General features: G+C 68.1%; 2 protein-coding genes across 3 annotated transcripts; both read left to right on the top strand.

Annotated features, from left to right (window-relative positions):
- Positions 1-150: 150 nt before the first annotated feature.
- Positions 151-19,630, top strand: ARID3A (AT-rich interaction domain 3A). Of its 2 annotated transcripts, XM_080359412.1 has the most exons (9): positions 151-251; positions 2,860-3,766; positions 4,238-4,556; positions 15,147-15,219; positions 15,899-16,082; positions 16,593-16,840; positions 17,150-17,446; positions 17,519-17,608; positions 17,725-19,630. In XM_080359412.1, exons 2-9 carry the CDS (start codon positions 3,366-3,368, stop codon positions 17,934-17,936), a joined length of 1,824 nt encoding a protein of 607 aa, XP_080215538.1. In that variant the 5' UTR covers positions 151-251; positions 2,860-3,365; the 3' UTR covers positions 17,937-19,630. The 2 variants fall into 2 exon arrangements, with proteins under 2 accessions (XP_080215538.1, XP_080215537.1); XM_080359411.1 differs by having other exon boundaries at positions 17,150-17,608.
- Positions 19,631-20,374: 744 nt separating this feature from the next.
- Positions 20,375-25,215, top strand: WDR18 (WD repeat domain 18). Its single transcript, XM_080359260.1, has 10 exons — positions 20,375-20,609; positions 21,054-21,164; positions 21,248-21,381; positions 21,799-21,940; positions 22,248-22,391; positions 22,581-22,645; positions 22,800-22,924; positions 23,813-23,979; positions 24,157-24,225; positions 24,442-25,215. The coding sequence occupies exons 1-10, from the start codon at positions 20,400-20,402 to the stop codon at positions 24,571-24,573; spliced, it is 1,299 nt and encodes a 432-aa protein (XP_080215386.1). The 5' UTR covers positions 20,375-20,399; the 3' UTR covers positions 24,574-25,215.
- Positions 25,216-25,969: the final 754 nt, after the last annotated feature.

The following is a 25,969-nucleotide window of genomic DNA, read 5'->3' as shown; positions in this document are numbered from 1 at the left end:
GGGCCAATGGGAAGACGAGGCGGGGCGCGGCGGGCGCGGAACGCCAATGGCGGAGCGGGGCGGGGCCGAATGGGGCGGGGCCGATGTGGCGAGCCAATCGGGAGCAGGGGCGGGGCAGCTCTGGGCCCCGCCGCCCGCCCGCGGGGAGAGGAGCCGCCGTGCGGGCACCGAGCGCACCCCGGCCCCGCCGCAGCCCGAGCCCCGGGCGGCCGCGGCTGCTATGCGGCTTCGCGGCGCACGGCCTCCACCGGGTAAGCGCGGACGCGCCGCCACACCGGCTCCGCGGCCGGGACCGGGACCGCCCCCTGGCCGCTACTGGGGATCGGGATCTGCCGCCGCGCTCGGGGCTGGGCGGGACTGGGGCCGCGCATCGGCCGCGTCCCCTGGGCGGGCTGGGACCCTCGTGATCGGTTGCAGGACGGGACCGGTGCGCTCCCTTCCCGTGCGGCCGTTTACCGGCCGTGTCCTCCGCGCGGGGCCGGGCTCCCCGCCCGGGCCGCTCCCGCCGCCCGGCACACCCCCGCGCCTGGCCCCTGCGGCCGTTACCGGCCCGGCCGGTTAGAGCCCCCCGCGCCCCGCCCCGCCCGCCGGCCCCCGGCCGCGATGGGCTGGAGCCGCCGCCGCCCTGTGCCCCCCTGCCAGGGCAGCCCCGGCCCGCGGCCTCCCGGGGCTCCGGCCGGAGGAGGGGGCCGGGCCGGGCCGGGCTGCGCGCTGGGCTCGGGGGAGCTGCCGGCCTAGTCCGGTCCCGTCCTTCCGTGCCGGGAGTGGCCGTTTTCCCCCGGTTCGCGGGGCCGGGCTCCCTCGGGTCCCACCGGCCCTTGTCCCCGGGTTCGGCCGGTGCCACGTGCCGCCGGGGCTGCGCTCTGTCCCGGGAGGGTTCCCCTGCCCGCCCCGGGGCCCGTCCCGCGGCCCCCCCAGCCCTGTCTATCTCCGGAGAACGGGCATCCCCCGGGCCCGGGCTCCCGGGCTCTGTCTCCTCCTCCTCCTCCTCCTCACTTCGGTCTGTGCCCTCGGAGCGCGGCCCGGGCGGTGCAGTGAGCCCGGCCGGGGGTCCGGGAGCAGCGGGCGGGGGCGTCCGGCCGGGCCCGACATCGGTGGCACAAAGGCCCCGTCTGTCACACCCCCGCCCGCTGCCGCGTATTTTTAGCCCGACGTGGCCGCTGTCGCTGTCGAGCACCTGCCCCGCGGGCGCTGCCGCCGCCGCCCCAAACCCCGCGTGCCGCCCGCACCGCCCGCGCGGCGGGACCGGCGGGACCCCCGAGCCCCGCGGCGGCGGGGACAAAGGGGCACGGCTCAAGGTCACCGCGGCCGCCGGGCCAGGGCCCCTCTGCGAAGGGACAGTCCCTGCCTCTGGTTTCGCCGCTCCAACCGCGCTTGGGCTTTACTTCGCGTGGCCCCGGCATGGCCACGGCCCAGCAGGCAGCTCCGGTGCTGGTACTGAGTCATTTGGCGACTTGTGGCAAGGCAGAGCCACAGCGGAGCGGGGCCGGAGGAGCACGTGCCTGGGACGAGTCTCGCTCCGGTTTTGCCGGTGGCTCTGGCAGGGGACGGAGTTCAGATGCAGGACGGCTGTGTGGCGGGGAGCGCGGCCACGGCGGGTGCGCGGCTGCCGCTCCGGGACAGCCCCGTGCTGGGAGGGTCCCTGCGCCAACACCTCCCTCCACTCCGGCAAGAGGGAGATGGCCGGGGTGGAGGGGGAAACTGAGGCACAGGCAGCGCACAAGTGGCCCATCAGCTCCTGCCGCCCTGGCGCTGGCTTCTCTCAGAGGCAGCAGCAGCAGCGGCTGAGGTGCAGCCCCGGCCACCGCGGTGGCAGCGCGTCGGTAGCGTGAGCCGCGCCAGCGCGGCAGTGCTGCGAGCGGATGCGGCTGCCGCCGCAGCGAGAAACGGGGGAAGTGGCTCCGACCCGCGCTGGGAGCGGGTTCCCCTTTCCAGAATCGGCAGGATCACACCGGAGCTGCTGGCTCCTGTGTGTCGCCAGCTGTCCTGCCCCCGTGGCGGGGCTGCCTGCGGCCCCAGCCGCGCTGGATGGGCCCCACATCGGTCCCAGGGTGTGTGTGTTCCACCGGCCCGCGGGCAGCAGGACGGGTGACTGAGTCCCAGCCCGTACGCGGCACTACCGCGGTGCGGTGAGCTCCCGCCCTGACCTCGGCACACACGAGGTCGTGCCGAGGTTGTTGGCCGCAGAGCCGTGTCCGTCCGTGGGCTGGGGCTGGCTGCCGGTTGCACCGGGGCTGGGGGGTCCAGGCTGCGGTGCCAGCGCGGTGGGGGTGTCACGGGGCCCTGCCGCAGCGTGCCGCTGGGGTGAGGCAGAGCTGAGCACTCGCAGCCCCGTGCCGTCCCGGGGGACCCACAGCCCTGGGGAAGGGGAGGCAGCGGGGGTGGCCAGCAGAGCCTGTTTGCCGAGGATTTGGGGAGTGAGGCTCTGCCCGCCCGTCCCTCAGGAGCTGCCCCATAGCCCTGGGGACACCCAGGACCCCCTGTGCCACGGCGCCCTGCTGCGTGAGGGGCCCTGGTGCCGCTGGCACCCCGGCGCTGGCCTGGCAGCTTCTGCCACCGCGGCGGCCCGCGAGCCCAGTGCTCCCCCGGCTCCTGTGGAGCACGTCGTCGCTGGTGTCCTGGTGGGGACGTGCCCTGTCCCCGGGGGGCTCTCCCAGCGGGGCTGTTATCTGCGGGCACTGATCCCCTATCCGCTGCCTTCGGGCCGGGCAGGGCTATCAGGTCCGGCAGGCCCCTTCCCCCTCCTCAGCAGGGCCCGGCCTCCCTATCTCATTAGCTCGAGATTAATGAGGCTCCTGCACTGTCTTTAACTCCTTCCTGCTCGCGGCTCCGCTCACCCTCTCTCTGCTCTCCCGGCAGGTTTGCGCCGACGCCGTCCCGCAGCCGAGGACTAGGGACAGCTGGCCCCGAGCAGGGGACGCCGCGTTGACCCCAAGGCTGCTGCCCCCCAAAAGTGCCCACTCGGCGAGGGAGGGGACGATGCACCGAGGCACGAGCGCTGCCTGGTGACCCCACGGAGGTGCCGGTTCCTGGCGGCAGCACCCTGATCCCGACCGGCCGCCCCGAGGCTCCCGCCGGAGCCCTCCTGCGAAGGAGAGCAAAATCGAGGGGGGTCAGGGGGCTCGTCATTCTGCCCTGACCCGGCGGCAGCGACGATTCCTGCCCTGACACCCGACGGCGCTGCGGAGCCCCTGCCACCCTCGCCCCCTCGGGCCCCAGCAGCCCCCGGCGCTCCCCGGCCTCGGCCTCCGGCCCCGCTGGAGCGCGGCAGCCTGCCGGGCGCTGCCCCCCACGCCCCCTGGGCATCAGCCCCCGGGTGCATCACCCCGCGGCCCCCTGGGGCCCCCCCACCCACCGGCAGAGCCATGAAGCTGCAGGCGGTGATGGAGAACCTGCAGCGGCAGCAGCGCGCGCGGCTGCAACAGGCGCTGGAAGCGCGGCAGCAGGAGCAGCAGCAGCCGCCGCCGCCGCGCTCCCCGCCGGCCCCCGGCCAGACCCCCGGCAGCACCCCGGCCCGGGGACGCAGCCAGGATCTGGCCCCGGCCCCTTCAGAGGAGGGAGCGGAGCCCGAGAGCGCGCACATCCAGCGGGCGCAGATGGCCGCCCTGGCCGCCATGCGGGCGGCCGCCGCCGGGCTCAGCCACTCGTCCAGCCCGGGGCTGTCGGAGGAGAGCCCGGCCTCCGAGGACGAGGAGGAGGAGGAGCACGCCGAGGAGGAGGATGGCGGGTACCAGCAGGAGATGGGCTCCGAGGAGGAGGAAGAGCTGTGAGTATTTGCCAGCACAGACTTGCAGCTCTTAGGGTTTTGGGAAGGGGCACGGACACAGTCTGGCCCTGGTGGGTTTTGGCACGGCCAGCTGGGGACACAGGGCTCCCTTTGGGTCGGAAGGTGCTGCCGGGGGCTGCCCGCGCCGCGTTTGTGCACCGAGCTCTGCAGCCGTGATTCCTCGTGACATGACACCTTGGCCGTGGGGCCGTGACAGAGGATCCTGCTCTGGCGTTCAATTATGCAGAGCCCTGCAGCCACGTCCCCCCGGGGCAGGGGACAGCCTGGAAGCCATCTGGAGCCCCCGCTCCCCCCTGCAGCTGCTTCTCCTGGTGGTCGCCCGTGTGCTGGACGGGTGTTTCCAGCCCCACGGCTGGGGGTGCCCGTGGGGCAGGTGGGGGAGAGGGATCGGCTGTGGGGACCCAACCCCTGCCCAGTGTGGGACCAAACGTCTCCTGTCCGCTGCTCTAGGAAGGGCAAATGGGATGAAGAGGACTTTGAAGAGGACCTGGGTGAGGAGGAGGAGGAAGAAGAAGAGGAGGAGGAGGAGGAAGACTACGAGGAGGAGGAAGACATGGGAGAGGAAGGGCTGGGCTCGGCAGAGGCGGTGCGAGCGGGCGCGGGATCCCTGCTGCTCCGCAAGCCCCCAGCACCGCAGCACTACCGGGGCGAGCCGCAGCGGCTGCCGGGGGGGCAGGACCGGCTGCCCCCGCCCGCGCCGGGCCACGCGCAGCCCCCGCCGCCCGCGCCCGACCACGGCGACTGGACCTACGAGGAGCAGTTCAAGCAGGTGGGTGCCCGCCGAGCCGCGTGTCCTGTGCCGCGTGTCCCCCGCCGCGCCTGTCCCCTCCCGGCTCTGCCACGTGTCCCTGCGTCCTCGAGAGCCGCGGTGGGACGGCTCTGGCAGCGCCGCCTCCGGCAGCATTCTCGGATTGAGTTGCCGTCATTGCCACTGAGAAAACCTGGGGTTTCTGCAGGGGTTTTAGCGCTTGGGCTCAGCCGTGCCCCTACCCCGGCTGCTTTGGTCGGTGGGACCCGGTGTTGCAGTCGGTACTTTGCCCTGGCGCAGGTGGGTGGTGTGACGGGGTTCACCGCAGGGACCTGGGGAAATTCTTGCTGAAAACGATTGAAAACACCTCCCCAAACTTGCAAATATGAAGAGGCTCTTTGGTTTCCTCTTCTCCACCCTCCTCAAACTGTATTTGGTGAGGACATGGCTTGGTCCCCGTCACCGCAGAGATGCTGCCTGGCAGGATGGCTCCGACCCTGTGCATGTTTGTGGACAGAGATGCCCACAACTGCCCCCAAAACGCCACTGAAGAGCGAAACCGGGGCCGGGGCACCCGCTGCCCCCTCGGTCGCTGTCCCGCGGCAGACGCTCCCGCTGTCCCCCAGCTCGCTGCGCCCGCTTTGCGGCTACTAGAAGGAAATGTGCTGCAAGCTGGGGCTCCCCGGGGGCCGCCCGGCGCCTTTGATGTGTGTGGTTAAATACATCTGAGTTTAGGGCTGGGGGAAGGGACGGGAGCCAACAGCAGCAGATGGGACCCAGATGGAGCGGCCGGGGCACGGTGGCCTTTTGGGAGGGATGCGACGGCCCGAAGGGGAAGGGGAAGGCGCAGGGGCCGTCGCGTCCCTCCCGAAAGGGGGAAGGGGCTGCCGCGGTGTGCCGGCACATCTGGCCGTGGGCAGCCTCGCAACCGGGAAAGCCCGAGCGCTGGATTGCACGGCCGCCCAGCGCGGCTGCGGGGACGGGCCGGCTCTGCCCCACGCGTCCCTCGTGCCGCGGTGCTGCCGCCTCTGCTTGCGGTTTCTCTCTTTTGTGCTTCCTGCCGTCGGGGAGCGAGAGACCGGGGATGTGATCTCGTATCTGTGAAAAGGCTTGTTTGATACCGCAGCCGTGATCTTCCTGTTTGTCACCGTGTTGGTGCTGTACCGGACCCGTATGGCAGCTTCGGGGACCCGGTGATCGGGATTCAATGGGAAAATCTGGTGCTGGGGGCTGACAGTGCCTGCAGAACCCCTGCCCTCGTCCATGGGTGTGCCATGGACTGTGCCGGAGACTCTGCTGGGTCCCCTGGCACAGCCGCAGCACCTGGTGACGTTAGCGTGAGCCACGGCACGTGCTCTGACCCCCAGCTGTGCTGGCCGGAGGGGCTGAGCCCCCGTGTCTCCCTCCCGTTCTGTTCCCGGGGTGGGCAGGGAGGTCCCGGCACCGCGTTCGTCGCGGCAGCAGCCGGAGGGTGGCAAAGCGGGTGCCGCTGTGCTGCGGGTGGCAGAGCGGAGCGGGGGCGAAGCACCGGCCGGGAGAGGCTTCCCTGGCACGTCAGCCACCCGCGCCGGCGCTTGGATCGCGGCCGCTGGCCCCGGGCCAGGGAGTTGTCGGCGCAGCGCGGCGCTGGCGGGAGCTCCTCCTGGCCGCCCTCCAACGCGTGCCGCCGGGCACCCCGGCCTGGCCCAGCTGGCGCAGCGGGCACGGCGCAGCCAGGGAAGAAGCAGCAGGAATGTAAACAGCGAGTGCCGGCGCTGCCGGGCAGGGGACGCTTCACCCTTCTGTGCCCCCGCAGTGGGGAAACCCCGGCAGCACCGGGCGCTGCGGCACCGCAGCCGCGCTCCCCCGACAGGACGCGGCACCGCAAGCGCGGCCGTCCCGGTGCCGGGCCGTCCTGCCGCAGCGGGAAGCGCTGCTGGAGGACGGAGCCGCTCCGGATTCATCAGCCCCGCGGTGCTGACGGCACCGCTGCTCTCCCACCTGTGCCCGCGGAGTGTCGGCTGAGCCGTCGCTGCCGAGTCCCCACACCCAGCTCTGCACCCCGGGCCAGGGTGCCCGCGGGGGCTGTTCCTGTCCCTGTCCCCGCCCTGGGGTTTTATTGACCCATCTGGGACAGATTCCGGCAAACAGGGGCTGGGCCGGGCTGAGCCGCGGGGGTCCGGGGGCAGGAGGAGGAGGAGGGGGCCCGGTTCAGGGAGGCGCTGGAGGGCGCGAGGAAGAGTTATGGAGGTTACGGAGGTTACGGGGCCGGCGCGTGGCACCTCCCCGTCCCCGGGGACAGCTACTGTGCGGGCAGGGGTCAGCCCGGAACAAAGGAGCCCCCGGCGCGGGGGGTGCGGGGGCAGCGACGGCCGAGGGAGCGATGGCTCCTCGGCTTGGGAAGGGGCGTTCTGGGGGCGGGAGGAAGCTCCCCCAGGGATCGGCCACCATGGCGGGCAGCAGAGCCGGCTTGCTTTCAGTTTGGTCTTGTGCGGTTGTAGCCGCAGTGGCGTGGGGCGGGGGGTCCGGCGGGGTGCTGGCACATCGCCCCACGCTGCCGCTGGGCCGGGACCACGTTCGTCCTTGTTTAGGTTTGGGATCCTCTCTAACCGCACCCCAAAAGGCAGGACAGGTCTAGGGGGATGCCGGCGTGTCAGGCTGCTGGGCTCAGCCACGCGGGAGCCCTGGCACCCCCGGGCATCCCCGCTGGGGCTCTGCGGGCGCCTGCCGTCCCGCTGCCGCGGGGGGGACGCTCGTGGGGGGAGCCGGGCCCAAGCTGCTCCGCCGACCCGGCCAAAACTCCGGCGCTGCTGCAAACTGCTGCGTAACACCGGGCCGGCTGCGCGGGGAAACCTGCATCGACACCCGCACCTCGGTGAGGGTGGGGGGGCTCCGCTGCCGCCCCCACAGAACCCCCCTCCTGACCTTTCGGTTTCGGTGCCGCTGTGACCGCGCTCGGCTCGCACCGGCAGCACCGGCCCCCGCAGCCGGAGTTTCCGCCTCTGCCCCTTTTGGAGTTTCCTGCGCTGCCTATGACGGGCAGGGCAGCAGCTGCCTGCGCCCCCAGGCACGTGCACCCCGTCCCCCCATCCCTGTGGGTGCCCTGTTTGGGATGCCCCGTTTGGGGTGCCTCCCCTGCTCTTTAACCCTCATCTTCGCTCCGTTCCCAGGAGCTGTTGGAGGCTTTAAAAGCCGTCGCGGTGCTGAGGAGCGGCTGGTGGTGGTGCCGGTGCTTTTGGGGGGGTAGGAGGTTTCTTAAGCTGCCCCAAATGGGGACGACCAAACCGCGCCGGTGGCACATTGGGGGAGAAAACCTCAGCCCTTATCTTGCACCGAGCAGCTCTCCCCCAAGATGTGAGATTTCAAAGTGCAACGGTTGTCGGGGAGGGGGAAAAACAAAGCGAAAGCAACTCTGCAACCGCAGCGCGGGGTGCGGGGGCCAAGCGGACCCTGCCCGGCCAGGGCCCCGGCAGCGCCGGGGGAGGTGACGGTGGGATTGTCACAGGGAGGGGCTGGAGGGGCCGAGGAGAAGCCCGTTTCTCCTCCACATGCCCCGGCTGTGGAGCCCGGTGCCCACACTCGGGGCTCTGGCCGAGGGGTGGGGGTCCCCGGCGCCCCCTCCGGCGCGGGTTCTGAGCCCCGCTCTCCCAGGGGTTGTTTTCTTTCCAAAGCGCGGTGCTGGCGGGGGGAGCGGCGCTGGGAGCGGGGGCCCCGCGGCCTCTTCACAAGGGCAGGAGGGTCCATTTACTTTCTTTAAAATATTGATTAGAGCTTTATTGCATTAGCCAGCCGAGCGGATGAGCCGGCCCCGGGGAGGGCGAGGGGGCCCCGTACGGGGAAAGGGCCACCCGAGCGCTGTCACCCGGCGGGGCCACCGTCCCCTGCCCCACAGCCATTCGCTCTGGCTGGTGCCGCCGTGGGGCGGGGGCACCGATAACGGTGGGGGCCCCCGGCCGGGTGCTCCTGTGCCGGGAGGAGGCGATTGCGGCGCCTGGCCGGGCCGGGGCAGATAACGGGGGCGAGGAGGGGACTGGGGTGCTGTGGGGCGCCGGGGGGCAGGCACAGGTGGCCCCTCCCAGGACAAGGACGGGTGCTCCCCGGGACCCCGGCACAGCCACCGCCCATCACCGCTGTCCCGCCGCCCCAAGGTGCTGCTGGCCGGGGATCCAGCCGGTAATCAGCTCAGGGAGCCCTCCCGGAGCCCTAATCCCGCAGATCCCTGCCCGGGGGTCAGGGGCTTCTCGGCGACAGCGGCTTAACCGCAAGTGCCTCCCCCAGCCTGGCTGCGGGTGCCGGTCCCGCTGTCCCCGCGCCACATGGAGCCACTTCTCCCAGTGAAACCAGGGCTAATTAACGAGGTGGGGGACAGACACGTCTCTCGTGCCCGTGTACCTGGCCAGCACCTTCACCCAGCTGCTTTTGTTTGGACCTTCCCCTTGGCGCCCTTTGGCCTGAGAGCTGGGCTGACCCCCCCAGTCTTGGCATCACCTGCTGGTGTTCCCCTGAACCCCCAAACCCGTGAGTCCTGGACCCCTGGGTCCCAGATTCCAAGCCCCCGTTTCCCCGCGCTGATGGAGGGCTGCAGCGCAGGCAGCCGCCTCCCAGCTCCGGCACAGCTGAGCTAACAGGCGTGAGGGGTTGTTTAAAAGAAGGAAAAAGCAGCGCAGAGACGAGAGCAGGTCCTTTGTCAGCAAAGCAAACAGCCGGGCGGCAGCGGGGCGGTTGGGCAAGGCCGCGGCGTTGCTCCATCGCCCTATTTCTGGCCCAAACCGCAGGAGCAATAGCAGCCGGTCCTGGGGGCCGGCCGGACATGCCGCAATCGGGGGCCAGGGCAGGGGTGCTTTGGGGACCGGGGGAGCCCTGCTGGCCCCTGGGCACTTCTGTCACCAGGCAGGGGGCTCAGGGCACAGCTCCTGACCCCCCCTCGGCCCTCCCCATCAGTCACTAAATCTGCCCGGGCCGGGTCCCCACTCCAGATGCAGCCTGTGATAACCAGCTCGAGTGCCACGGCGGGACGGGCGCAAGGAGCAGCTTTGCTGGAGCCGCATCGCTCCGGTGCCGCGGCAGTGCCGTGGCCGTGTCCCCTGCCGCCTTCTCCTTTCCGCAGGTGGCCAAGTAGCAGCGAGGTTTGGCGCTGCCGGAGCAGCTCTGCGGTGCCGGTTCTCGGGGCTGACGGCAGCTGCCTGTCAAACCATCTGTGGCTGCTGGAGCTTGTCCAGCTCCCGCGGGCAGGGCTGGGGTGCAGGGCCCCCCCGGGCCCCCGCCGTGGTGGGGACGGCTGGCGGAGCCGCCATCCCCCGGGTGGACGGACGGACGGAGGTGCGGGACCTCGCATTTCAGGAACAGCTTTGCAATTAGCCAAATCCCCGGCTGGGCGGTGGAAGCCCCGGTGACTCATCTGCTGGGGCTTACAGCGATCCCCTTTCTAAGACGATCATTTACATATGGTGGAATTTAAGCCCCAGCTCAGCTGCTAGCGCGGCTGCTCCTGCCCCCGCGCCACGTCCTGCCCGGGGGTCTCGACCTGCCCCGTGCGGTGTCACCCGGGCAGCGACAGCCCCCGTGGGGGTCACCGAGCGCCCCGAGGGTCTGCGCTGCTTTTCCAGCAGGAAGAGCTTTCTGCTCCGGCCGCGGTTCCCGCTGGTCTGTGCCGCGTGGCTCCGGCTCGGCCGCTCCCCGGGATGAGCTTTCCCAATGCTGCCTGACCCCGTCAGTGTTTGCACAAGGTCTGGTGTGATGGGGAGCGCGTGTCGCGGGCATGCACCGGCACGCCGGCGGGGAGCACCGGCGCGGCCGCCGCTGCCGAGCGGCTTCCCGTGTGCCGGCCCCGGCTCTGGGCTTGGCAGGGGGCGGCAGCTCCTGGCTCACACAGAGCGGGGAGCAGCCCGTGCCACACGTTGGTGTCCAGACACAATAGTGTTTTGTTTTAGCCAGAGCCCGGCACGCCGCCGGTCCCTCCGAAACCACCGTTTGGGGCACAGCTGCAGCAGGATCCGCGTCACAGGGTGACAGCGGCAGCGGGGCCGCGGCCCAGGAGCCGGTGGCGGTTGGCGCGTGGCCGTGGATCCACGCCGAGCGTTCCGGTGGCGGCCGGGCAGGAGTGGCCCCGCGGCGTGGCGGGGAGGGTGGCTGACGGCACAGGGACAATGGGGGGTCAGGGAGGTTAAACGGCGACTAATTCGCCCATTCAGTGTCCCCCTCTGCTGCACGGTGCCGCTCGCTGTGTCGGTGACCGTGTCCGGCATGCGGCCTCAGCACCGCTTGACGTGTTTGTGGGTGTGGGGGGAGCCTGGGTGGTCTCGGGGTCCCTGCACACGGGTGATGGCTGGGGACGGGGGCTGGGCTCGTCCCGTGCCGCAGGATCTGCCGCCCACCGGGTTGCACGGCCCCAGCCCGGGCAGGCGGCACGGTGGGCAGAGGCAGCTGCGGCGGGGCCGTGTCCCAGCCCGGGGTGCTGACCCACCGGGGGGACAATGCTGGGAACCGGCAGGAACAATGGTGCCGACGGGAAGCGTGGCGGCGAGGGCCCGGCGCTCCCAGCCCCCACCGCGGCTGGAATCCCACCGGGCCGGTCAGTGCGGCCAGCCCGACCCTCCCCGCAGCACCTTTGCAGCGCTATCTACCTCAGAGCTGGTGAGCGCGGTGCTGGGGGCCACCCTGGGGGTTTTGGGGGGGGTGCACAGCCCCAACCCTTGGCAGCCCCTTCCCGGGGAGGCCGTGCTTTGGGGCTTGCAGGGAATTAGGGATGGGGACAGCGAGAGGTGACCCGTCCCTAAGCCGAGTGCTTTATCTGCAGCGGGATCTGTGCCGGCATCTCCCTTTGCCCTTCACTGGGTCCCCATGAACCCAATACCCCCCAGGCTGGGGGGCCATTTCGGTGCTGCCCCCCACTCACCGCGACAGCCCTGACTCAGCCACCGTCTTACGGGAAACCACCTCACCGGCAGCACCCGAAACGCTTCGTTTCGGGGCTCATTGCCAGCCCATCACTCCAGTTTTTACTAATTACTTTCTTTTTCCAAATAAGAACCCCCCCCCAACCCGCCTTCGACTGTGGGTCCGGGCTTGGGGGGCCAAGGGGCTGCGTGCGCCGGCCGCGAGCGGGACTGGAAACGCCGCCCGTGTGTTTACTCCTCGTTAAATAACTCGTTAGCGTGCGCGGTCTCTCCCCCCGCCGCCAGTGCCACCCCTGGCTGCCAGCAGGACAAAGGGACACGTCCCCGGGGCCGCTGGGAGGAAGGAAGGAAGAAAAGAAAGAGAAAGAAGGAGCCCCCCGCTCCCCATCCCGGATCACTGAGGGCTTGTCCCGCTTGGGCTCCCCACACCTTGGTTGTGTTTTTTCCCCAAATGGTTGTGTTTTTACCCCAAACTCGGGGTTTTCAGCCCCCAGGAGGCGGCTGGTCCCGTGGGAAGGGTTGTCAGCCCCCGGCGCTGCTGCAGTGCCCGTCGGGGTCTGTGCCCCCGCTCCCGCCCCAGCGCGGTTTGGAGGAGAAAGGAGGAAAGCCGGGAGCGTCGAGACTTCCTGGCCGTGGAAATTAATCCCTGAGGCCCGAGAACCCGGAACCGAGCGGGGGGGGTTGTTTTTAACTCTGATGTGGGGCCTCACAGAGCCCCGCTCGCTGCTGGGGGTCCCTGTGACACTTGGTGGGGGGACACGGGGGCTCCAGCGATGGAAGGACTCGTGTGGCTCCGGCGCAAAGCCTGGCGCTGCTGGAGCCTCGCTCCATGGTGCTTCCCCTCCCTCTTGACCTGCCCCCCTGCCCGCAGCTTGGGGGGCGTGGGGGGTTATCTGGGTCCCTCCCAGGACCCCGGCACGCACCGCGCCCGTGCCGAGGGCTCCCTGCTGCATTCCTGGCATTGCCGAGGGGCCGCCTCCCGCCGGCCCTTTGAAAGCCAAGGGCTCGGGATTTTCCCGTAATCTGGTTTGAAACGTTAATCCGGTCATCCACACCAAACGCCGGGCCGGCATCCTGCCGGGGCGCTGGGCCGCGGGGTCAGCGCTGCCCGCCCGCCGCCCGCCTAATTCCTCCTCCACTTAATTATATATCTGCTGGCAGCAGCCATCTGGCACCGCGTCCTCAGCCGCCCGCAAGGACGGGGCTGGGGCCGGCGGGGGCTGCGCCAGCGGGTGGGCACCGCGGTGGTGCCGGGGCCGGCGGCGGAGTCGGCGTACGCCCTGCGCCGAGCAAGCACCGGGAGCATGGGGTGCGTGGGGCTGGGTCCCCAGCACGGGGGGCAGTGGGGGGACATGTCCCGTTTCCCCGGCCAGGCCCGGCGCTGCCGCGGCGTCCCCTGGCACCGCGCTGTGGCTGCGGGAGCCGCGGTGGGCGCGGGGCTGGGGTAAGAGGATATTCTGGGGGCAGCTGCCTTACAGATTAAGTCGTTCCCACCTCCCTGGCCTCCCTAATTACGAAATGTAAATCTATTGACTCAGCGGCCTCTCCCCGCTGCCCGGCGTCACCTTTGCACCGAGCCTCGGCGCCTCCACCCGCGCTGCCCCGGCAGAGCGCCGCGGCTGCGCTGAGCGGGAGCCGCGCTCGGCACCGGCACCGGCACCCCCCGGGGATCGGCACCTGCTGATTTCGGTGCGGCGATGCCAGCACAGCTGGCCTGTGCCGAGCCCGGCTGCGCACTCGGTTTCACACGCTGCAGAAATGAGAACGTGTTTCTGTTCCTCAATTTTTATTTTGAGACCCAGTCTCTAAGCTTTCCCGTGATGCCCGCGCTGCCTTTCGGTGTCCGCGGGGTGCACGGCTCCCCCACCGCGTCCTCACCGGTGCAGGAGCCACTGAGGTGTCCCGGCAAATGCTCAAAAGCCGCTCGTCTCTGCCGCTTCCGCGGCTGTGCCGGTGCCAGCCGGCACGGGGGGGTGGGGGCAGCTCGTCCCTCACACCGGGGGGTTCTGCCGCCATCAGCAGAGCCAGACCAGGCTCCTGGGGCTCCTGGGGTGCCGCCGGCAAAGCGCCGGCGCGGGGAGCCCTGGCTTGGCCGAGCCTCCCCCTGCTCCCGCAGCAGCAACCGAGCGCGGCAGAGCTGTCGACATCTCGCCGGTAACCACAACCTTGCGAAACGTCCGTCCTGCGCCGGCCGCCGCGCTGGGTGTGCCGGCAGGAGCTCACCGGCCCCATGACCACCGGCGCGGGGGCACAGGGAAGGGCGGCGCTAATCCCGCGGCGCAGCCGGCGCTCGCTTTCCTCAGCTGATGGTCCATTTTCTTTCATCCTCTTAAACGTGTCCATTCCCCTCGGGACTGAGCTGGGGGGCAGATGAACTGGTGTGTTTGTCCCCCCCAAAACGTCGCTGGCTTGATAAAAATCGCATGGACCGACATTTTCCCTAACGGCCGATCGATTTTTACGTCCCCTGGCTGGGTCTGGGATGCCGGAGCCGCAGCAGCGCTGGCGCTGTCCCGTAGGTCCCCATGGGCTGGGAGTCCCCGCGGTGCCTGGACGTGGTGTCTCTGCCGCGGTGCCTGGACGTGGTGTCTCTGCCGCGGTGCCGGTGGCTACAGCCACTGCCCAGCTCCTGCTGTCGCCCCGTTATTGGGGTTACCGGGGTTGGGGGGAAATGAGCAGCATCGGGGGTCTCAGCCGCGGTGACGGCAGCTCCTGCCCTGGCCCTGGGGGTCGCCGGGGCCTTGGTGAGGTTTCCAGGGGAACTGGGGTTTATGGCTTTCCCACAGCGCCCGGCCCCTCTGATCGGTGCAGCCCCATTGATCCCTTTGATCGGCACCGGTGGGCGAGCACGGCCCCAGGACCCAGATCCTGCCGGGGAGAGGTGGGAGGAGGGGGCTCGCGCCCCCCGCCCGCAGTGCCACCGCCGCGGTGTCGTGCCGGCCGTGCCGCTGCTCCGCTGCCGTGGGGCGCGTGCCTGGGGGTTACGCGGTGGTATTTATAGCCCCCTCCCAGCCGCCGCGGCTCCGCTGGCAGTTGTTCAAAGTTGTCATTGAGAAACGCGGGAGCTGCTCAGCACCAAGGAGCCGGAGCAATGGCAGCGGGTCCGTCCCCGCGGCGTCTGGGCAGAGCCTGCGTGGCGAGCCTGCCTGCGGTCCTGCCTGCGGTCCTGCCTGCGGTCCTGCCTGCGTGCCTGCCTGCAATAAATCAGGCAGGAATGTGCCGGGCTGCTGGGCGCGGGGTAGGGTCCCGGCAGCACCGGGTGCTGGCGGCGCGGCCGTGCCAGACCCCGAGGTCCTCACCGCGTCACGTCCCTCACCTGCCAGGCTGGACCCCAGGGACCCCCAGAGTGCACCAGGTGGCACCGGTTCTCACCGCGGTGCACAAGCACCCACTGTGGCGCACGGGCTCACTGGCTCCAGCTCCCTCCGGCACTGCAGGTGCGAGGATGGATCACGCCGGAGCGTTGCTCCACTCCGTGACGAGCGCTTGGCCGATGCTCAAAACACTTGGGATCGGTGTTGCCAGGAGCAGCCAGGGCCAAGTGCGGCGCTGGGGGCACTGGTGGCACTGGGACTCCTGCCCTCCATGCGGGGACCCCCCAGCCATTTGGGGTCCTAGAGCTGGACGGCTCAGGCTGGTGGGCTCCAGCCCAGGGGTCCCTGGGTGGGGGGGCTCTCCGGGGGTTGGTGACACAGGTTGGGGGGTCTCTGAGCATTTCTGTGCTGTCCCTGCACAGCTGTACGAGCTGGACGGGGACCCCCGGAGGAAGGAGTTCCTGGATGACCTCTTCAGCTTCATGCAGAAGCGAGGTGAGCCCCCGTCCCCGCGGCACCGCGCCGGCTCCCGCGGGCATGGGTTAATCTTTAACCTCTTTGCACCGCGGGGTCAAAACTGCTGGACGGGATCCTGCACCTGGGCCCCCCGGGCCCCCCCGCGCCCATCGCAACCGGGACCTGCAGCCCCCTCCCCGGTCATTGCGGGGGCTGCAGCCCGTGCTGCGGGGGGGCGGGGGGTGGGAAGGGCTGGAAGAGAAGAGCGATCGCCACTCCAGGGTCTGGTTGCTGCACGGAGAGCGGGGCTGGAAGTGCTGACGCATCGCGGCTCCCGCGGCCCTTTGTCCGGCAGCGCCGGGGAAGCACGTGTGTGCGGGGGGGGAGCGGTGGCCGCGTCCCCTGGGGTCACCCTGCGCCCCTGCGCCCACCGCCGTGGGACGGCGGAGACCCGGGATGGGGGAGACGCTGCAGCCCCGTGTGCGGCGCTGGGGGTGACCCCCCCGGCTCAGCGGGCACTCGCGGCCGGGAAGTGACACCCCGTTATAAATAACCAGCAGTGCTTGTGGCTGCAAAGTGCAGGTTTCTGTTTCCTTTGTGCGTGGGGCTGGTGCTCAGTGAGAGCGGGGGTGCTGGGAGGGAGGGGGGAGCGGGACCCCCCGGCCCCGCGCTGCCTCGCCAGGTCCCCCCACAGACGCGCTGCCTCCTCCCTCCCCAGGCACCCCCGTGAACCGCATCCCCATCATGGCCAAGCAGGTGCTGGACCTGTTCATGCTGTACACGCTGGTGACCGAGAAGGGCGGGCTGGTGGAGGTCATCAACAAGAAGCTGTGGCGGGAGATCACCAAGGGGCTGAACCTGCCCACCTCCATCACCAGCGCCGCCTTCACCCTGCGCACACAGTGAGCGGGGGCCCCTGGACAGGAGAAGCTCCGGGGAGACCTTATGGTGGCCTTTCCAGACTTAAAAGGGGCTGAGAAGAAAGATGGGGACAGAGTTTTTATCAGGGCCTGTTGTGACAGGACAAGGGGTGATGGTTTTAAACTAAAAGAGGGAGGTTCAGGCTGGCCATGAGGAAGGAATTGTTGCCCTGAGGGTGGTGAGAGCCTGGCCCAGGTACCCAGAGAGGTGGTGGATGAACCATCCCTGAGACACCCCAGGCCAGGCTGGACGGGGCTCTGAGCACCCTGAGCTGGTGACGATGTCCCTGCCCATGGCAGGGGGAACTGGGGGGGCTGGGAAGGTCCCTGCAACCCAAACCATCAGTGATTCCATGATCCTCCACAGGGTCGGCACTGCCCGGCTCCCCCTGCCCTGTGTTGAGCGCCAGGGACATGGACAGTGTGGAGGGAGGGGGTGGCACAGGGTCAGGGGCGGCCACCGTGTCACCGTCTTGTCCCTCTCTGCCGCAGGTACATGAAGTACCTGTACCCCTATGAATGTGAGAAGCGAGGGCTGAGCAACCCCAACGAGCTGCAGGCGGCCATCGACAGCAACCGGCGGGAGGGCCGGCGCCAGGGCTTCGGCAGCTCCCTCTTCGCCTACTCGCCCGGGGGCACCCACGGGCTCCTCTCCTCGCCCAAGCTGCCGGTGCCGGCGCTGGGACTGGCCTCTGCCACCAACGGCGGCTCCATCGCCCCCGTCCAGAAGATCAAGAAAGGTAACGGCCATGGCGGGGTCTGTGCCGTGGGCTGAGCCCCCCAGCACTGGGGACACAGCCCCGAGAGGAGCAGAGCTGGGGGGTCCCATCTCTGGGCTCCTGTCTCCTCCCCGGGCGCTGGGCGCTGGGGTTGGTTTTGGGGACACCTGGCTCTGTCCCCTTTGGAGGGGCAGCAGGTGCCAGACAGCCCCTGGCACGGACACGGGGCACGGGGGGCCCTGAGCCGGTGTGCCGTGCCTGGGGACACCCTGGTGGCGTCACTGTCCGTCCTCTCCCTCCGCACCCCTGACCGCCCGCTCTGCCCCGCAGAGGAGGACGCCCCCATCCCCATCTCCGTGCCCAGCCGGCTCCCCGTCTCGCTGGCCGGTCACCCCGTGGTGGCCGCGCAGGCGGCCGCGGTGCAGGTGGCGGCGGCGGCTCAGGCCGCGGCGCTGGAGCAGCTGCGGGAGAAGCTGGAGTCGGGGGAGCCCCCGGAGAAGAAGATGGCGCTGGTGACGGACGAGCAGCAGCGGCTGATGCAGCGCGCGCTGCAGCAGAACCTCCTGGCCATGACGGCCCAGCTGCCCATGAGCATCCGCATCAACAGCCAGGGCACCCGCTCGCCAGGTCAGTGCGGCCCCGGCGCAACCGCCGCGGCCCTGGGGCCCGGCGGCTCCGTAACCGGCTCCCCCCCCGCAGAGAACCGCCAGGATGCGGCCGCCGGCCTGAGCAGCAACGGCACCAGCAGCATCAGCATGTCGGTGGAGATCAACGGCATCGTCTACACAGGTGAGGGCGCACGGTGCCACCGGCGCCGCTCCCGTGGACGTTCACCCCGGTTTTGGGGCGCACAGGCGGCGCTGGCGTGGCCGTGCCCCCCAGCTCAGCCTCCCGTCTCTCTCCAGGTGTGCTCTTCGCCCAGACGCCCGGCCCTTCCTCCTCTTCCTCCTCCTCCTCCTCCTCCTCCTCGCTCCCCTCTTCTACCTACAGCAAAGGCAATGGCGGCGGCCGCGGCAGCAGCGGCGGCGCCGGGGGGAGCGGCGGCAGCATCGCCCCCGCAGCCCCGGCCGGCCTGGCCGTGCCCCCCAGCTCTACCTCCAGCAGCGCTTCGCCTTAACGCCCCCAGCCCAGCTCTCGGGGCTCACCGGGGGTCACCGGCTCTTATCGGGGCTCACCGGGGGTCACCAGGGCTCACCGGGGCTCACCGGGGGCTCACCGGGGCTCACCGGGGGCTCACTGGGCTCTGCCCTTGTTCTCGTCTCGTTGGTTTTTCCTTTATTGGAGGAGAAAAGCTTTACTTAGCCCGGGGGTTTTACCGGAGCCGCCGGCCGTGCCGCTGCGCTGCGCCGGTCCGGGACCGTTTACCTCACTCACATCACACTTTGCACTGTACATTTATTATTAATATTATTATTATTATTGTTATTTTTTAAACTCGTGTTACCTCCAGACAGACGCGCGGACGCCTGCCGGCGCGAGCTTTAGTGAAACCCCCGGCGCCCTCGCGAGGGAAGGAAAGAACAGATAAAAAATAGGATCAGAAACTGGGAGATAAGATATTTTATTCATTTAGAGCCTTTTCCCGCCCCTTTTATTTCAAATCTACACTCACTATACGGGATTTTAAGAGGTTGTTGTTTGATTGTTTTGTTGTAAATAGCTTCTATTTTATTCTCTAAAAGAAAAGAATCGAACTTTAACATGCAGATGATATATATTAACGTTCATCAGGGAAACGGGAGCTTGGAAACGCGGAACCTCCTTACTCCTCGTCTTTATATCCCCCCCACAAAACTACTGCGCAAAGCCAATTTGGGCACGTTTTCCCCCAAAATGAGCAGTTGAATTCCGTACTGGGGCGCGAGAGCTCGTGGGGAAGGGGCCGCGGGATGAATTTGTTGCCCCCCCCCGCCCCAAACCATTCGCCCCCATCTGCGTGAGACACAATCGCCCCCGATACCGAAACCCCGTCCCCCCCGCTCGGTATCGCGACTCCTCAGGTTTCCACCGCGAGCACAGGGTTTGCTTCGTTCCCCTTCCCCGGGTGCCTGGGGGGGCCCCGCACCGACGGGACCCCCCCGTTGTTTTTATTTTCACTTGGGGAAGCGGCAATCTCAGGGGATTTGGGGATTTCCCAGCCTATTTTGGGGTTTTTTAGCCTTTTTTGTCCCACCCCCCCCCATCCGAGCTGGAAACGCCCCGGGGGTCCGTCCGGCTCCTGCTGCTGTGGGATCAGCCCGGGGGGGTCGGGGGGGTCTCATACTCGATTTTCTGAGCGAGTTTTTGCATTTGTACAGTCGCTCTTTTGGGTTTTAATTTCAATTCTTGATTCCCTCCCGCTTGATTTTTCTCGTCGCATATCGGTTTCCTATCAAAAGGACAAAAGAAGCGCCTGAATGAGTTTGTTTGGGCGCGGGAGGGGCGGGCGGCGGCGCCGCGGCCGCTCGGCCCCAGCGCAGCTCGGGACTCAGGTAAGAGCGATAGAGAAAGGAAAAATAGACAAAAAAGACAAAAAAAAAGACTAAAAAAAGACTAAAAACCACATTCTACCTCTGGGAGCGGCGGCCGCGGCCCCGCCCCGCTGAGATATTTCAGTTTTGCAAACGTTCAGGTATTGAAACTTTTGATTGTTGTTATTAAAAAAATAATAAAAAGTTTAAAAAAAAAAAAAAAAGAGAAAACACTGAAAGTTTACATTTTATAATAACATTATTATACAGATTGTATTTAAACTTCAGAATATTTAAGACGATTGTAACCCTGTAAAGTTGATGAAATATTAAAAACCAAACAAAACGGAAGAGGTGCCGTGTGGGGTTTGTGGACACGGGGGGGTAGCGCTATGGGGGGGGCCGGGGGGCCCTGTGCGGGACCTATAGGGTGTCACAGGGTCCCTGGGGAGTCCCCGGGGGTGGCTGGAGGGTCGGGGTGCCCCGGGGGTCCCTACGGGGCCATGGGATGTCTATGGGATCTCTAGAGGGTGTCTACAGGGTGCCTATAGGGTGTCCGTGGGGTGTCCGTGGGGTGTCCATGGGGTCCTATAGGGTCCCTACAGTGCTATGGCGTTCCTATAGGGCTGTGGGATGTCCACGGGATCCCTATAGGGTGTCTATGGGATCCCTGTAGGGTGTCTACAGGGTCCCTATAGGGTGTCTGTGGAGTGTCCATGGGGTCCTATAGGGTCCCTATAGGGCTGTGGGGTGTCTGTGAGGTCCCTGTAGGGGTGTGGGGTCCCTACAGGGCCGTGGGATGGCCATGGGATCCCTGTAGGGTGTCCATGGGGCCTCTATAGGGCTGTGAGGTCCCTGCGGGGTCCCTATAGCGATGTGGGGTGTCCACGGGTCCCTATGGGGTGTCCACGGGTCCCTTTAGCGCCCCCTGCAGTCCGCCCCGCCCCGCCCGGGGCGGGCCCCGCTGAACTTCCGGCCGCGTGCGGCCGCCGCGGCAAGCCCCGCCCCGCGCAGGCGCGCGGCCTGGGCGGTGCCGCTCCTGATTGGCCGCCGCTTGGCCGGCTGGGCGGGGCGGAGGGCGGCGCTCTAGGCGGCAGCCGCGCTCTCTCTGGCCCTGGCGGACCGCGAAGATGGCGGCGCCCATGGAGGTGGCGCTGGTGGCGGACGCGGCGGGGCCGCTGTGCAACTGCTCGGTGTGGGAGCTGCACTCGGGCGCCGCGCTGCCCGGGTACCGCGGCGGGAACAGCGGCCCGCGCGGGCTGGCGCTGCTGGGCGGAGAGCACCTGCTGGGGGCCCAGCTGGGCAAGAGCTACATCAACGTCTGGGAGCTGCAGAGGAAGGTACCGCCGGCCGGGGGCAGCGCCCGCGGGGGGACCCTCCGGCCCGGGGGGTGCGCGGGGCCCGGCAGAGCCGGCGCTGGGCCGCCCTACCCCTGGAGACCCCCTGTCTCCATGGTCAGACCCCCCCAGAGCCCCTCTCTCCATACAAACCCCCGTCTCTATGGTCAACCCCCCCCCCCCAGGGCCCCTCTCTCCATACAAACCCCCGTCTCTATGGTCAGACCCCCCCCAGGGCCCCTCTCTCCATGCAACCCCCCTATCTCTATGGTCAGATCTCTCCCAGGGCCCCTCTCTCCATGCAAACCCCCCATCTCTATAGTCAGACCCCCCCACAGGGCCCATCTCTCCATACAAACCCCCGTCTCTATGGTCAGTCCCCACGCAGGGTCCCGTTCCCCCCATGCTGCAGCCCCACTGAGCGTCCCCACGTCCCCTCTCCCCCAGGACCAGCTCCAGCAGAAGATCATCTGCCCGGGGCCCGTGACCTGCCTGGCGGCCTCTCCCAACGGGCTCTACGTGCTGGCGGGGGTCGCCGAGAGCATCTACCTGTGGGAGGTGAGGGGGACGGGGGCGGGACCGCCCGCTCCACCGCGGCGCCCGGGGCGCCCCCGCAGCGCCTCAGCGCTCTCTGCCCGCAGGTCTCCAACGGGAACCTCCTGGCCATCCTGAACCGGCACTACCAGGACCTCACCTGCCTCTGCTTCACCGATGACAGCAGCCACTTCCTGTCGGGGGCCAAGGACTGCCTGGCGCTGGTGTGGAACCTCTGCAGGTGCGGCCTGGAGGGCGCCGGGAGCGCAGAATCGGAGCGGCTGCGGGTCTGAGCTGTCCCCACAGGCAGGGACCTGTCCCCTCCTCCCGTGGCTGCCGTCCTGCTGCCGGGGACGTTTCTCCCGGTGCCTCATCGTGGTTTCCCAAGCTACGGCGTGTGGCTCCGACTTGTCTGCCCTGCTTGACACCGAGCGGGTTGTGCCCTGTCCACACTCTCGCAGACGAGTCTCTGTCCCCTGTGGCAGCGGCCCCTGTCCTTGGTGTCACACGTGCTGGTCCCACGTGGTTTGTGCAGCCAGAAGAGCCGGCCCAGAGAGAGCGCAGCCTCAGCCGCTGCCCCCACAGCCGCTCAGCTCTGGCGTCCCCTGCCCTGCGCTGGCTGACCGCTGTGTCCCCTGTGTCCCCGTTGTCCCCACAGCGTGCTGCAGGCAGAGCCCTCCCAGATCCCGGACCCTCGGCACGTCTGGTCCCGGCACAGCCTCCCCATCACCGACCTGTGCTGCGGCTTCGGGGGGCCCCTGGCGCGAGCCGCCACGGCCTCCCTGGACCAGACAGCCAAGGTAAAGCTGGGCTCAGGCTGGGCTGGGCTCAGCCCCTCCAGGAGGGCAGGAGGGCCTGTTCTGGGGCAGGATGGGTGCGGGGGGGGTTCAGGGCTGTTTTGGAGCTGCCTGGGAAACTTCTTGTCTTGTGGTCGCGAAGCGGCTGCTCCTGGTTCTGCTGCGGTTGTGCCGTGGATGCGGTTCCCCCTCGGCAGCAAGGAGGGGATATGGAAGGGAACGTGCCGCCAGGTGCTTCTGATGAGCAGCAGCGCGTTCCTCCCGTCCTGACGGCCACACTGAGGTCCCCAATTCCTCCATCTCCTCTCAGCTCTGGGAAGTGTCATCAGGGGACCTCCTGCTCTCCGTCCTCTTCGACGTGGGGATCATGGCCGTGACGCTGGACCTGGCCGAGTACTACATGTTCTGCGGCGGGATGGACGGCTCCATCTTCCAGGTGGAGCTGTGCGCCTGGGTGAGTGCCGGGCTGCCCGTGACGTGGCACTGAGCCGCTGTCACTCTGTGACCAGCGTCACCTGCCCCGGGCTGCGGGAGGGCACCCCAAGGGTGGGTTCCTCGGCGTCCTCTCCGGACACAGTGATGACCCTGCTGCCTTCAGCCTGCCTGAGTTTAAACCGCTCTCTGCTTCCCTTCATTTCTGCAGCCGGTGCAGCGAGACCGGAGCTTCCAGCCAGAGCGGGAGAGCGGGAAAGTCTTCAAAGGGCACAGGTGAGGGACCGGCCGCACCTGCCGCACCCTTCACGCCTGTCTGTCAAACCCTTCACGCCTGTCTGTCGAACCCTTCGCGCCCCGTCCGCCCCCTCGCCGGCTCCCGACACTCATCGGGTCACCCGCAGGTTAAACGTCCTCTTCCCCATTCCAGGAACCAGGTGACGTGTCTGTCGGTCTCCACGGACGGCAGCCTCCTGCTCTCGGGCTCGCACGACGAGACTGTCCGGCTGTGGGACATCCAGAGCAAGCAGTGCCTGAGGACGGTGAATCACAAAGGTCAGCGGCCCCGGGCGCCGGGATCCCGTCCCGCGGCGCTGCCGGAGCAGCTGCCGGCTCAGCCCTGACGCTGCCCCGGGCACCTCGGGCGTTCCTCTGCCCCTTGTTTCACACCCTGGGGAGGGCGGGGGGGTTGGAGGGAGGGCAGAGGTGTTCCCGGGACACCGGGGTGTCTGGGGTCACTGTCAACAGCCCGTGTGCCCTGTCAGCTGAGTCACGGACCTCACCCTGTCACCAGGTCACCCAGGATCTTCCTCCTCGTTTTCCCCAGGGAGTGGTTGCCCCACATGCACCCAAACGCCCCGGGGGGTTGCGGGGGGGGGGGGGGGACGTGTCTGGGGGAGGGACTGTCCCTGTGACCCCAGCGACGTGCAACCGTGAGCTCGTTAGGCCTGGAGTGAATGTGATACGAGCCGTTGTCTGGGGTTTCAGTCTCACGGCTCCGATGAAGCGGTACAGGCTGGGATCAGCGTGCAGGGAGAGCCGGCAGAGGGTCCCACGCAGCGCACGGGCTCCCCCCGCCCCCGCACCACAGCGCGACGGCTCCTCTGTCTGAGGGGCGGGCGGCTCCCAGCAGCGCTGCTTCCCCGCGCCTCCCCGTCCCCTTGGCCGTTCTGTCCCTCCCAGCAAGGTCTGTTCCTGCTGCCACCTGCTCACCCCCGCCATGTTCCCTCAGCGCCCCAGGGACGCGGTGGCAGCGGGTGTGACGGGCGCCCCGTGCTCCCCCGCAGACAGATCAGGGGCGTCAGAGCGCGGCTGCAGGGCAGGACAGGCAGCGGCTTTTCCGGCAAGGTTGGCTTGTCCTCGCCAGGCGGCAAATGGACTTTGGGGAACGGGGCTGCCCCCACTCATCCAGCGTCTGACCCGTCCCCTCCTGTCCCCCCCCAGGTCCTGTCACAAACGCCTTCATTGTGCTGGCCCCCGCCAACATGCTGAACGCGGACGGGAAGCCCAGCGTGCCGCTGCCCAAGTTCAGCAAACACCTGCACGGCACCGAGAGCAGCGACGAGCAGGGCAGCGAGGGGCTGACGCTGCGCCTGGGGCAGCACCAGCAGGTACCGGGGCGGGGGGCTGTGCTGGGGTGCAGATAACTGCCTGTTGATGCAGCTGTGCGGGCAGAGCGCAGGCAGGCGCAGGCAGGCACAGGCGGGCTGTTCCCTTGGCTGGGGCTTGGGGACACTGGGAGGGGACCCAGGACTTCTGTGTTGATGTCACCTGTCTGCTCCCCACAGGAATCAGAGGAGAGCTACCTGGAGAAGGCGGAGAGGATGTACGCACTGATGCACTCAACCCGGGAGAAGGTGAGAGCTGCTCCGAGACGGGGAACCGCGTCCTGGTGCCGATCCCTTGAGGGAACCGTGTGTGGTGCCGATCCCTCGGGGCTCTGCTCGTCAGCTGGACCACCCTGCGCAAAGCTGGGGCGATAACAAGCCCTGGAACCCTGTGCTGGTGCAGGCAGGAGGGGCTGCTGTTTGAGCGACTACCTGATGCTTTTCTGTCACCTTTTTGTGCTGCAGAACTTGGAGGGCAACCAGGAACAGCTGACGATCCAGGTGAGCGAGCTGGAAGAGGAGGTGAGCACCCTCCGGAAAATCAACAAGAACCTCTTTGACTTCTCCGCTCGCATCATCACCAAACCAGCCAAATGAAGCGGCACCCGCTGCCCGTGCACCCTCTGCCTCTCCTGCCCGGCTCCGGGGAAGACGCAGCCCCCCCTGGGCAGAACCAGCCCCCCCGGGGCACCTGCACGCACAGACGAGCGAACACGCCGCTGCCTCCTCGCCAGCGCCACTCACACACCGCAGCGTTGCCCGCTCGCTCTGGCATCCGCTGGTGACACGGGACTGAGACCCGCAGGGCTGCGGGCGGGACCGCAGGGACGTTTCCACCCTGATTTGACGCCGCAGGGACATTTCCACCCCGGTTCGCGGTGCCGGCGGGGCAGACCGGAGCGCGGCGGCTCCGAGGGGGGTTCAGGACGCGGCTCCTGCTCTTTCCCCATCTCTTTCCTTGGCCCTTTTTTGTTCCTTTTCGTTACTTGCCCCTGCAGTGCGGACAGACGAGTGTTTTTCTCTTGCTACCGGTTTGAGGTTGGATTTTAGAGACCCCTCCTGCTCGGATCCCGCCCTGGGCTCGTCCTGCTCTCCTGACCAGGGCGCTGAGCGGGTCCCTTTCCCTGGGGGGGCCCAGGGCAGCGAAGCTGCTGCCTGGGGCCGGTGTGGGGTCCCTGTGGGGTCCTCCTGCTCCGGCGGGCGAGGGCCATGGGGGGTCCGTGGGCTCAGAGTGGGGGTGACGGGTTTGGGACACAGGGCTGACTCCTTCGGGGGGGCAGGGGGATCAGCAAGGTGCTATTTCCAATCTCCTAAGTCGACGATTTATATATATTTGGATGCAGCTCCTTTGTTTTCACGGTGTTCTGGGGAATCAGCCTTTTGTGTTGTCACGAGCATGGCAGCGGGGGTTGTGGGGTTTGTTTAGGTTTATTTTTTACATAAAAGATTTGGTTTTTATAGTGAAAGATGCCTGAGGGTTTTCTTTAGCAGCCCGCTGGTGGGCACAGACCCCGGCACCCCGGGGGGCTGGGGTGGTGGGTGCTCCGGGGCTTTGTCCCTGTCCCCAGGGCGCAGGGGCCATGGCCGTCCCCGTGCGCACCCACCAGCCCGGCCTGTTTAGCGCTCCAGCGCTGAGCCCGCTGCGTTCCAAGTGCACTTTGAATTAAACCCCAGCTCCTGCCAGCTCACTTAGATAATGCTTTTAGCTTAATAAGCAGCGTTTCGCTCTCCTTTTGCTTCCACCTTCCTCCTGGCACTTTGCATCAACATTAATCGGCTGCAGTGGGGAGCGTGAGCCCAAGCCAGGGTTTGGGGGGGCTGTTCCGTGCCAAGAGCCTCTTTTTGCCCCCCAGCTCCTGCCCGGGGCGTGGGTGCTGCTCCCTGGGGGATCCTGCTCGGGCGGACCAGCACCCCTGACCGGGGGCCGCCGGTGGTCCCCACGCTGGGGATGACCCCCCCAGGCCCATCTCCGCAAGGGAATTCAGGAGCTGTG

This window comes from Nesoenas mayeri, assembly GCF_963082525.1.
Source record: "Nesoenas mayeri genome assembly, chromosome: 25".
NCBI lineage: Eukaryota > Metazoa > Chordata > Aves > Columbiformes > Columbidae > Nesoenas > Nesoenas mayeri.
Note: the sequence above shows the minus strand (reverse complement) of the source record. Positions and strands in the feature narration are given on the sequence as shown.